Source organism: Hyla sarda, chromosome 2 (genome assembly GCF_029499605.1).
Source record: "Hyla sarda isolate aHylSar1 chromosome 2, aHylSar1.hap1, whole genome shotgun sequence".
NCBI lineage: Eukaryota > Metazoa > Chordata > Amphibia > Anura > Hylidae > Hyla > Hyla sarda.
The window spans coordinates 434237912-434250439 of NC_079190.1; the positions used below are offsets into that span (position 1 = coordinate 434237912).

A 12528-nucleotide genomic window follows, 5' to 3' on the forward strand; every position below is an offset into this window, starting at 1 on the left:
GGACACCGCCCTGCACCACACCAGTGTGAACAAGGTGTAATAGCACACTTACCATGCTCCCCCAGTCAGACTGGGAGGCTGCTAGGAAAGAAATGGCCCAGGTATAGCTAACGAATACTTATATAGGGTTGGGCTGAGGGGGTGGGGAAGAGTGCAGCACATGTTCAAACAAAAAAAAGGAGGGGATAGAAAACACACGGTGCACATCTACAATATTGCATAATGATCTGATTGCTTCTCAGCATAATATCAAAAACTAACAGGTTGTTAGTATACATTGTTGATCAAAAAGTACAAGCCCACTCGCCACGTCAAGGCCACTTATTTAGAGTGGGTCCCTAAGGTCCCTAGCATAAAATGGCGTAGCACTGGGCGGCGACCACCACCGCCGCGACACCAGTGCCCACGGGGGGGGGGGGGGGGAACGACCCACTGGCAGAGCGGCCCCAATGCCACTCAAACCAGTCTATGGGCCGCACCTCCCCACAGACACCGGACACCGCCCTGCACCACACCAGTGTGAACAAGGTGTAATAGCACACTTACCATGCTCCCCCAGTCAGACTGGGAGGCTGCTAGGAAAGAAATGGCCCAGGTATAGCTAACGAATACTTATATAGGGTTGGGCTGAGGGGGTGGGGAAGAGTGCAGCACATGTTCAAACAAAAAAAAGGAGGGGATAGAAAACACACGGTGCACATCTACAATATTGCATAATGATCTGATTGCTTCTCAGCATAATATCAAAAACTAACAGGTTGTTAGTATACATTGTTGATCAAAAAGTACAAGCCCACTCGCCACGTCAAGGCCACTTATTTAGAGTGGGTCCCTAAGGTCCCTAGCATAAAATGGCGTAGCACTGGGCGGCGACCACCACCGCCGCGACACCAGTGCCCACGGGGGGGGGGGGGGGGGGGAACGACCCACTGGCAGAGCGGCCCCAATGCCACTCAAACCAGTCTATGGGCCGCACCTCCCCACAGACACCGGACACCGCCCTGCACCACACCAGTGTGAACAAGGTGTAATAGCACACTTACCATGCTCCCCCAGTCAGACTGGGAGGCTGCTAGGAAAGAAATGGCCCAGGTATAGCTAACGAATACTTATATAGGGTTGGGCTGAGGGGGTGGGGAAGAGTGCAGCACATGTTCAAACAAAAAAAAGGAGGGGATAGAAAACACACGGTGCACATCTACAATATTGCATAATGATCTGATTGCTTCTCAGCATAATATCAAAAACTAACAGGTTGTTAGTATACATTGTTGATCAAAAAGTACAAGCCCACTCGCCACGTCAAGGCCACTTATTTAGAGTGGGTCCCTAAGGTCCCTAGCATAAAATGGCGTAGCACTGGGCGGCGACCACCACCGCCGCGACACCAGTGCCCACGGGGGGGGGGGGGGGGCAACGACCCACTGGCAGAGCGGCCCCAATGCCACTCAAACCAGTCTATGGGCCGCACCTCCCCACAGACACGGCGCCACGGCAGCAATGTTTTTGTTTGAACATGTGCTGCACTCTTCCCCACCCCCTCAGCCCAACCCTATATAAGTAGTAGTTAGCTACACAAGGGCCATTTCTTTCCTAGCAGCCTCCCAGTCTGACTGGGAGAGCATGGTAAGTGTGCTATTACACCTTGTTCACACTGGTGTGGTGCTGTGCAGCGTTCGTTGCTGCCGTGTCTGCGGGGAGGTGCGACCCATGGACTGGTTGGAGTGGCATTGGGGCCGCTCTGCCAGTGGGTCGTTCCCCCTGTGGACATTGGTGTCGCGGCAGTGATGGTCGCCGCCCAGTGCTACGCCATTTTATGCTAGAGATGTTAGGGACCCACTCTAAATAGGTGGCCTTGACGTGGCGAGTGGGCTTGTACTTTTTGATCAAAAATGTATAGTAACAACCTGTTAGTTTTTGATATTATGCTGAGAAGCAATCAGATCATCATACAAGATTGTAGATGTGCACCATGTCTGTTTTCTACCCGAATTCACGTTATAACTATATATAATTTGGGTATCGTCATAATCATAAAAACAATTAAATTTGCAAAAGTTTGTTTCTTTTATGGTTAAATGAAGGGTCCCACAAAAAACGAACGCTCAATTATAAGGTGAGGAGGAAAAAACAAAACCACCAGGAGGAGACTTGTCCCGGTCAGTGTTGGGATCCTTCATGTGTCTGTAGTGTGAACAGGACAGACCGCAGGGCGCCACCTTGACACTGACAGCCCAGGAGTGAACTGTGATTTGGCCCCGCCCCTCTCCAAGACAGGAGGTGCCGGTGACGTCACGGGCAGTCGGCCCCGCCCAGCAGACGGAAGCTTTGGAAGAAAGTTTTGTCGGCTCTCGGGATGTCGCGCACCGGGATAAGCGGCTGCCGCTGATCAGTGAGAGAAAAGCGCGTACCGGAGGGAGCCCCGCCAGGTCCCGACCCCCTCCCGCCGGCCTCAGGTGCCGCAGACATGTGGGACCCCCGGGAGTTCGAGCAGCACTGGCGGGCGGAGTTCCCCGGTGAGGAAGCCCCGGTGATGCAGCTGAGCTCGGCGGATGACATGCGGCAGGAGCTGGAGCGCTGTAAGGAGAACCTCCGGCGGCTGCAACAAGTCCTGGCCGGGGAGAAGTTTAAAGTCGCCTACCTGGAGACCGCCCTGTGCCGCCAGCAGAAGCCCGTACCCCGGCAGCGCTCCAAGGTGCCCCCTCCGCCGCCTCCTAAGCGGGTGTCCATCCGAGACCTCATCCCGCCGCCGCCTCCAGCACTACCACCGCCGCCTCCTCCGGTCATCACCGCCGCGCCACCTGCCCCGGACCCGGACTACGAGGATAAGGACGGCGCCACCGAGAGCTTCGTGCTGGAGAACCTGCTGAGCGGCCCCGAGGAGCCCCGGACATACCGGCTACCTGTGCCCGCCGAGGACTCCCCCCGGATCAGCTCCCCGGAGCCCGGCAGCAATGGCTACCTGAGCTCCGACCGGGAGGACGACGACTCTATAGGTAGGTGATCCGGTAACCGGACGGTAAAGTACAATGTGTGATGGAGTGACAGGACGGTATAGGTAGGTGATGGAGGGACAGGACGGTATAGGTAGGTGATGGAGGGACAGGACGGTATAGGTAGGTGATGGAGTGACAGGACGGTATAGGTAGGTGATGGAGTGACAGGACGGTATAGGTAGGTGATGGAGGGACAGGACGGTATAGGTAGGTGATGGAGGGACAGGACGGTATAGGTAGGTGATGGAGGGACAGGACGGTATAGGTAGGTGATGGAGTGACAGGACGGTATAGGTAGGTGATGGAGTGACAGGACGGTATAGGTAGGTGATGGAGTGACAGGACGGTATAGGTAGGTGATGGAGTGACAGGACGGTATAGGTAGGTGATGGAGTGACAATACGGTATAGGTAGGTGATGGAGTGACAGGACGGTATAGGTAGGTGATGGAGTGACAGGACGGTATAGGTAGGTGATGGAGTGACAGGACGGTATAGGTAGGTGACGGAGTGACAGGACGGTATAGGTAGGTGATGGAGGAACAGGACGGTATAGGTAGGTGATGGAGGGACAGGACGGTATAGGTAGGTGATGGAGTGACAGGACGGTATAGGTAGGTGATGGAGGGACAGGACTGTATAGGTAGGTGATGGAGGGACAGGACGGTATAGGTAGGTGATGGAGTGACAGGACGGTATAGGTAGGTGATGGAGTGACAGGACGGTATAGGTAGGTGATGGAGTGACAGGACGGTATAGGTAGGTGATGGAGTGACAGGACGGTATAGGTAGGTGATGGAGTGACAGGACGGTATAGGTAGGTGATGGAGTGACAATACGGTATAGGTAGGTGATGGAGTGACAGGACGGTATAGGTAGGTGATGGAGTGACAGGACGGTATAGGTAGGTGACGGAGTGACAGGACGGTATAGGTAGGTGATGGAGTGACAGGACGGTATAGGTAGGTGACGGAGGGACAGGACGGTATAGGTAGGTGACGGAGGGACAGGACGGTATAGGTAGGTGATGGAGGGACAGGACGGTATAGGTAGGTGATGGAGTGACAGGACGGTATAGGTAGGTGGCGGAGTGACAGGACGGTGTAGGTAGGTGACGGAGTGACAGGACGTCGTAGGTAGGTGGCGGAGTGACAGGACGTCGTAGGTAGGTGGCGGAGTGACAGGACGTCGTAGGTAGGTGGCGGAGTGACAGGACGTCGTAGGTAGGTGGCGGAGTGACAGGACGTCGTAGGTAGGTGGCGGAGTGACAGGACGTCGTAGGTAGGTGGCGGAGTGACAGGACGTCGTGGGTAGGTGGCGGAGTGACAGGACGTCGTGGGTAGGTGGCGGAGTGACAGGACGTCGTGGGTAGGTGGCGGAGTGACAGGACGTCGTGGGTAGGTGGCGGAGTGACAGGACGTCGTGGGTAGGTGGCGGAGTGACAGGACGTCGTGGGTAGGTGGCGGAGTGACAGGACGTCGTGGGTAGGTGGCGGAGTGACAGGACGTCGTGGGTAGGTGGCGGAGTGACAGGACGTCGTAGGTAGGTGGCGGAGTGACAGGACGTCGTAGGTAGGTGACGGAGTGACAGGACGTCGTAGGTAGGTGGCGGAGTGACAGGACGTCGTAGGTAGGTGACGGAGTGACAGGACGGTATAGGTAGGTGACGGAGTGACAGGACGTCGTAGGTAGGTGGCGGAGTGACAGGACGTCGTAGGTAGGTGGCGGAGTGACAGGACGTCGTAGGTAGGTGTCGGAGTGACAGGACGTCGTAGGTAGGTCATCTAGTGATGAGTCGGGTATCAGTGCTGTCTGCTGACCCATAGCCCCACTGTGTTGTAATTTGATGAAGAATTCATGTCCCAGACACTGTTGGACCTGGATGACAACCTACCACCTAAATACTGGTTTTCACCTCTGATTTCGGGACTTGTGGGTCATGTGCAGGGGGCATTGTTTGCCAGTCCAGGGGTAGGGTGGTGGGTTCCATATGAAGATGATGACCTGACACATTATCTGTACAGCACCCCCCCATCTCATGTAGCCTGGCGCTGCCATGTGCACCTGTTCCTGGGCAGAAATGATTCCGAGCTGTGGGTATAGCCTGCGATGCCACAGCCTGAGATGCCACATAGAAATCTTGTTAGAAAGTGAAGTCCCCCTCACCAATATCCTGCTCGTTGTGACATAGCCGCCTGGTATTACTGGTGTGACCTCCGACCTCACATGCCAGCTGTGTGTTTAGACATTAACCCCCGGCATACATACATACACCAATCTTCTATGGACAAGCTTAGTAACGTTTGTCTTCATGCCTGTCTGGTTCTATTGGGTTGGATGATGGTTACGCAGACACCCAGATATCAAGGTGGGTATATTCACAGGTGGCAGATTGGCATCTGTATATACAGTATGAACTGCAATTGCCCTGTTCATTTCATAGCAGAAAATATGCACCTGCTGAAAAAAACATCTCAATTCAGTCATTTCAAGCCAGAACGGAAAAATGGACAATAGGACATTAAATCAGTCTAATAGTCTCTGGTAAAATCCGTTTTTGGCTGGGATTTCACTTAGCAGCCGCATTGCAGCCGACACCGCCCTGACATGAAAGTCATGGGGGTATAAATCTATTAGAAATTAGGTTAATTAGAAATCTGTGCTGACTTTTACATCTTGCAGTTTTGGCCCGGTCTTAGGAAACGCTCACTACTGTTATGGCAGCAAAAGAGACTGCAGAAGCTGCAGCCAGATAGCTGTCACTGAAGATATGGCTTGAATTAAAGAGTACCTATCATGATCTAAACTCTCCCTAATTACCCCCCCCCCCCACACACAATCTGTCCCTGACTCTCAATGACACTATCCCTGTGTTTCTTTTCATTCAAAACCCCCTCTTTGTACCTGATTTATTGTCTTCTTGGCTGCTCATTCAGCCGTTCTAGTGTGAGGGAGGAAGGCTTTTGCGGTGCCAGAGACAGACTCCGCCACCCGCTTCTCTCCCCCTGCCTGTCCGGGGGTCCTCCTGAGTCCTATCACTGCCCCCGCCGCACCCCCCACCGCACCGCCCTGGCCCCATTGCCTCCCCCATCCCCGGTTTTAGAATTACCTGTTCCCGGGGCCCAGGGTCCATGCTACATCTGGCTCCGGCGGCGTCCTCCTGAGCTGTCACTGTGCGCACTGATGGTGACGTCGTGTTGAGTACGTCACTCGTCATTGCGCAGCGCACAGCGTAACACAGGACGCAGCAGGAGCCAGAAGTAGCGTGGACCCCCGGGCCCCAGGAACAGGTAATTATAAAACCGAGGATGGGGGAGGCATTGGGGCCGGGGTGGGGCGGTGCGGCGCTGTGGGGCGTGGTTGCGGTACGGAGCGGGGGGCGGGACATTATCAGCAAATGCCCAAAATCGTGAATATTGGCCAAACCGATAATCGGTCGATCCCTAGATCACACAGTTGTTATTGAGTCCCCTCTATGGGGCACAGCTATTTCTCATTCTCTCATTTCAGCAGTTGGGACCAGAGCTGGGCTGTTTACCAGTAGAACACGCACAGTAACTTTCTTACCCTTAGTTGTCTGGCCAGTCATGATACTGTACAGCATGTTGTCCTCTTTACTGTGCCATTATAAAGTGCTGTTAAAAGTACACTGGATTAACAGGTTGATGATTTATTTGGAAGGGAATACTGATGTTCTGGCTTTGAAAGGTGCTGTGGGAGCAGAAAGGGAAGAACCAGCAGTAATACATACAGCAAGGGATTGTTTACACCAAAAACTAAGCTGCTGCTGCTTCGGCTGTTATCCTGCCCCCTCTGCGTGATTGACAGCCCGCGTCACCGCTCTGCCCCCTAAGCAAAGCAGACACTTTTAAACTATATATCCCCACTTTATATTTTGCCATATAGAACACATTGCTATGTGATATTTATAGTAAAATCTCATGACCCGTTTCCTGTAACTTTGGTTTCTTTGCAGTTGTGTGTATATAGAGGCTTCAGAAGTCTGTGTGTGTGTATATAATCAGGGATGTGGAATTCCTATCACCCGATGCCCGGGACATACAGTTCTGGGCGCCAGGCAGGTGAATTTTTCAGTTCCTTAGCCTTGCTTCGGGCAAGCAGGGCCGGACCTGAAATCCCCCGACAAGCACGGTGGCGCTCAGAGAAGTTCATGGAGTGGGCTCCGGACTCGAGCCTGCTCCGTACTCTGCAGCCCCCGGCTGATTTCAGTAGCTGGGAGCCGCCGCTAATAGCCAGCATGCGGCGATCGCCACGGCTGGCTATTAACCCTTTAGATCGCCTCTGTCAGCTGTGTCTAAAGGGACATGTGAATGCTCCCTGGTGGTCTAGTGGGGTGGATCGCCCCCCCCCTGCAGCGCGATCACGTGGGGGCGATCCACTATAGAGGTAGCCGGAGGGCTTGCCTCTGCTTCCCTGGTGTCTGTGGCTCTGTCATTGATAGATCCTAGACCAGCAAGTCTCTATCAATGGATCGCAGAGAACACAGATCAATGGAGTTCAATAGAACTCTGTTGATCTATATGAGGAATCTATTGATTCCTCCTATAAATCCCCTAAGGGACTAATAAAGTGTTAAAAAAAAATTATAAAAGTTTAAAAGACACATATTAACCCCTTCCTTATTAAAAGTTCAAATCACCCCCTTTTTCCTGTATAAAAAAATGCAAACATAATAAAGATAAAACATATTAAAAAGTCAGGTCAATACCAAAATGGTACAGATACAAAAAACTAATTATGGCGCAAAAATGAGCCCTCATACAGCCTCATATTTTTAATTAGCCAAACACGAAGGAAACAATACAAATCTGGTATTGCTGTAATCCGGTCGTCCTACAGTATCAGAATAACATGTTATCTCAACCACAACGTAAAAAAAAGAGCAGAAAAAAAAGCAAAAATTGGCCAGGACAAGTGGATCATCATGAGGAAAACGTAGAGTTTGCTCCGTTTTAGTCCCATGAACAAGTAGTTTTTTAAATTAAATTTCCATAAATAAAGTGTGTGTACTTATGTTTAGAAGGTGATCATGCTTAGTCTTTGGATCTTTCAGTACATGGATTGTGCTCACTATTTTTAGGATGCTTCTATTTCCTTGGATGGAGCTGGACATGGAGTATATTCCTGGCTCTGCCCTTCTGTAATGTGTATATAGTTTTTCTCTGGCATTTTAGTATTTCCAGGGTATAAGCTCTACTGATACATCTTCTCCACAGGACTGCTCAATATTTCCACTGTTCTCATCATACAAATTGCTGCTAATCGGAGCTCTAGCTTGGAGGATCACTCCCTGTACACGCTCCAAGAATAACCCTGCAAGAACCATCAGCACAATACAGACATGGCGTGTCACCAGTGTGTGGTGGGAGCGCCTGTGCTGACTGGTGGGGGAATTTTACACAGCCTATGGCTCTGTAGCTGACCCAAACCAAAACTACAAATCCCAGCAGGCCTTAACACAGCCTATGGCACCGTAGCTGACCCAAACCAAAACTACAAATCCCAGCATGCCCTAACACAGCCTATGGCTCTGTAGCTGACCCAAACCAAAACTACAACTCCCAGCATGCCCTAACACAGCCTATGGCACCGTAGCTGACCCAAACCAAAACTACAAATCCCAGCATGCCCTAACACAGCCTATGGCTCTGTAGCTGACCCAAACCAAAACTACAACTCCCAGCATGCCCTAACACAGCCTATGGCTCTGTAGCTGACCCAAACCAAAACTACAAATCCCAGCATGCCACTACACAGCCTATGGCTCTGTAGCTGACCCAAACCAAAACTACAAATCCCAGCATGCCACTACACAGCCTATGGCTCTGTAGCTGACCCAAACCAAAACTACAAATCCCAGCATGCCACTACACAGCCTATGGCTCTGTAGCTGACCCAAACCAAAACTACAAATCCCAGCATGCCATTACACAGCCTATGGCACTGTAGCTGACCCAAACCAAAACTACAAATCCCAGCATGCCCTAACACAGCCTATGGCTCTGTAGCTGACCCAAACCAAAACTACAAATCCCAGCATGCCCTAACACAGCCTATGGCTCTGTAGCTGACCCAAACCAAAACTACAACTCCCAGCATGCCCTAACACAGCCTATGGCACCGTAGCTGACCCAAACCAAAACTACAAATCCCAGCATGCCCTAACACAGCCTATGGCTCTGTAGCTGACCCAAACCAAAACTACAACTCCCAGCATGCCCTAACACAGCCTATGGCTCTGTAGCTGACCCAAACCAAAACTACAAATCCCAGCATGCCACTACACAGCCTATGGCTCTGTAGCTGACCCAAACCAAAACTACAAATCCCAGCATGCCACTACACAGCCTATGGCTCTGTAGCTGACCCAAACCAAAACTACAAATCCCAGCATGCCATTACACAGCCTATGGCACTGTAGCTGACCCAAACCAAAACTACAAATCCCAGCATGCCCTAACACAGCCTATGGCTCTGTAGCTGACCCAAACCAAAACTACAAATCCCAGCATGCCCTAACACAGCCTATGGCTCTGTAGCTGACCCAAACCAAAACTACAAACCCCAGCATGCCATTTCACAGCCTATGGTACTGTAGCTGACCCAAACCAAAACTACAACTCCCAGCATGCCCTAACACAGCCTATGGCACTGTAGCTGACCCAAACCAAACCTTCACTAAAAGTTACTATATAGTTTGGGGTCAGCTGCAGAGCCTTAGGCTGTGTCAGGGCATGCTGGGAGTTTCACTAGTTTTGGATTAGCTTTATACTATAGAGCAGTGTTTCCCAACCAGGGTGCCTCCAGCTGTTGCAAAACTACAACTCCCAGCATGCCCGGACAGCCAAAGGCTGTCCGGGCATGCTGGGAGTTGTAGTTTTGCAACAGCTGGAGGCACCCTGGTTGGGAAACACTCCTATAGAGCAACCTGTGGCTCTGCAGCTGGTGCAGAACTACAACTCGCAGCATGCTGGGTGTTATAGTTCAGCACTATCGCCACGAGTTGCAGATCAGTGCTATATGGATGACCATTGCTCACATAAGGCTCTGTTCACATGTAGATTTTGTTACTATAGTTGTCATATGCAGCAGGAAAGCTCCCGGCATATCGCTAACTACATCCAAGACCCCCTGCCAAAAGCGTTGTTCTGACCTCTGCCCTGCGGGTATATGTGAGCACACCTGTATAGGTCCCATATTGCACACTGTGCTATCCTCCTCTCCAATGCACACAGTACATGGACACCACACTCTACTATACAGCTATTAGAGATGAGCGAATTTACAGTAAATTCGATTTGTCACGAACTTCTCGGCTCGGCAGTTGATGACTTATCCTGCATAAATTAGTTCAGCTTTCCGGTGCTCCGGAGGGCTGGAAAAGGTGGATACAGTCCTAGGAGACTCTTTCCTACGACTGTATCTACCTTTTCCAGCCCACCGGAGCACCGGAAAGCTGAACTAATTTATGCAGGATAAGTCATCAACTGCCGAGCCGAGAAGTTCGTGACGAATCGAATTTACTGTAAATTCGCTCATCTCTAACAGCTATACATTCCTATATACCTGACAGCAGGCTCATGTCATTTCTCTGCCTTTTGGCTAAGATGAAGTTTAGTATCTTTTCATATCGGTGTGAGAGACTGGTGAGGGTGTAATGGAGAGGGTAAGGTGTACAGGGCGTTCCGGGGCTGGTTCTGGGGAATCGGCTTGACTACTGCCATGATGAGTCCTGCTCCCTCTTGGTCTGGTGATGGGGCGGGGGTTGGAGAGCCAAGGTACTTTTTGTGCCTCGAGGAGAGGTACCAAAACGCACTTGGGTTGGAATCCACTGAGTGGCAGCACCCTTGGATTTCCGTCCCTCTAGCTAGGGTCACGGAAATTTTTATAGATCCGGTCCGATGTCCGGGCAGTTTTTCACTGTAATCATCCACTTATTTAATTTGAGTGTCTTTTTTTTTTTTTTTTACTGTGCTACATTTTGTGTCCTGCATGTTCACTAGGATTGGTTAGGGTGCGGTGCCCTCCTGGGTGTCCCTCCTGGCGGTCTAAGGAAGGTGTGTGTGGCCTTCTGCTTCCACCCCACCCTGCAACCCTGGGTGTCTCTGCTTCGGCAGGGATGCCATCAGTATACGGATCCTTAAAGGGGTTATCCAGGAAAAAACTTTTTATTTATATATATATATATATATATATATATATATATATATATATATATAGCAACTGGCTCCAGAAAGTTAAACAGATTTGTAAATTACGTCTATTAAAAAATCTTAATCCTTTCAGTACTTATGCGCTTCTGAAGTTAAGGTCGTTCTTTTCTGTCTAAGTGCTCTCTGATGACACGTGTCTCGGGAACTGCCCAGTTTAGAAGAGGTTTGCTATGGGGATTTGCTTCTAAACTGGGCGTTTCCCGAGACACATGTCATCAGAGATTACTTAGACAGAAAAGAACAACCTTAACTTCAGAAGCTCATAAGTACTGAAAGGATTAAGATTTTTTAATAGGTAAGTAATTTACAAATCTGTTTAACTTTCTGGAGCCAGTTGAGAGATAGATATATACATACATATATAAAAAAAGTTTTTTCCTGGATAACCCCTTTAATCTGACACCTGGGCTAATGTCTAGGATCACTTGTGGCCCCTTAGTAGCTTTAGGTAAAAAGGGTAATTAAACCTGGTCCCTTGCAGGTGCCTTCTGGCCCGGAGGGAATGTGTAGGTTGTTGGGGGGGGGGGGGGGAGGACCCTTTCTCCTTTTACATATGGGCTTGTGATGGACCACATCTTAGTACACTTTTTCAGTGAGATACGTTTGCACTCTTTTTTTTTGTTGTTTTGCACTGGGGTAAATTAAGCATGTTCCTCTGATCTTAAAATAGAGCAGGTTCATGTCAATAGTCTGTGGGACAGATAACTATACATATGAGATGTATACATAGACCTGCTGAGCTTTCTACAGAAGATATAGATATGTTTCACTTCATGCCCATACTGTAGGAAACAATAGATGAAAGCTGACCATAGACCTGGAGAGTCTTTTCTGGACATGCTCTGTTACCTATTGCAGAGCTGATTGTGCAGGGAGGGGGAGGAGGGGATCTGTCAATCTGTCACCTATTTTGAATGGCCTTCTCCTGTCTATTCTAGATTCTCCTGTCATCACTTTATTCCTACCTGTGATGATAAGGAGGACATGGCTGGAAAGTTTTCTCTACAAGAACAGGAAATGTTCTTATTATTAGACGCACGCAGCAAATTAAAGGGCAGAGGTTCATCCGTCATAATCATATTAAGAACATAGAATAACATTAATGGTCTATTCACACGTACAGTATTCTGTGCAGATTTTAATGTAAACTGAACACAACTTGAAATCCTGCGCATCAAATCTGCACAGAATAGTGTACGTGTGAATAGACCCTAAATGTAGTTGTGGACTTTGGAGCATTGCACTTGATATGTATACAGTACTTATGGTAAGAATCTCTCATTTTCTTGGAGTAGTTTTT

The 12528-nt window shown here is 49.9% G+C and overlaps 1 protein-coding gene across 1 annotated transcript in view; it reads left to right on the plus strand.

The window, feature by feature from the left end:
- Positions 1 to 2329: 2329 nt before the first annotated feature.
- The window catches only part of ABR (ABR activator of RhoGEF and GTPase), a 442924-nt gene continuing 432725 nt past the window's right edge, over positions 2330 to 12528 (plus strand). Inside the window, exon 1 of the mRNA XM_056559132.1 lies at positions 2330 to 2996. Coding sequence (XP_056415107.1) covers positions 2468 to 2996 — 529 coding nt within the window. The 5' untranslated portion in view covers positions 2330 to 2467. The remainder of the gene's footprint in view (positions 2997 to 12528) is intronic.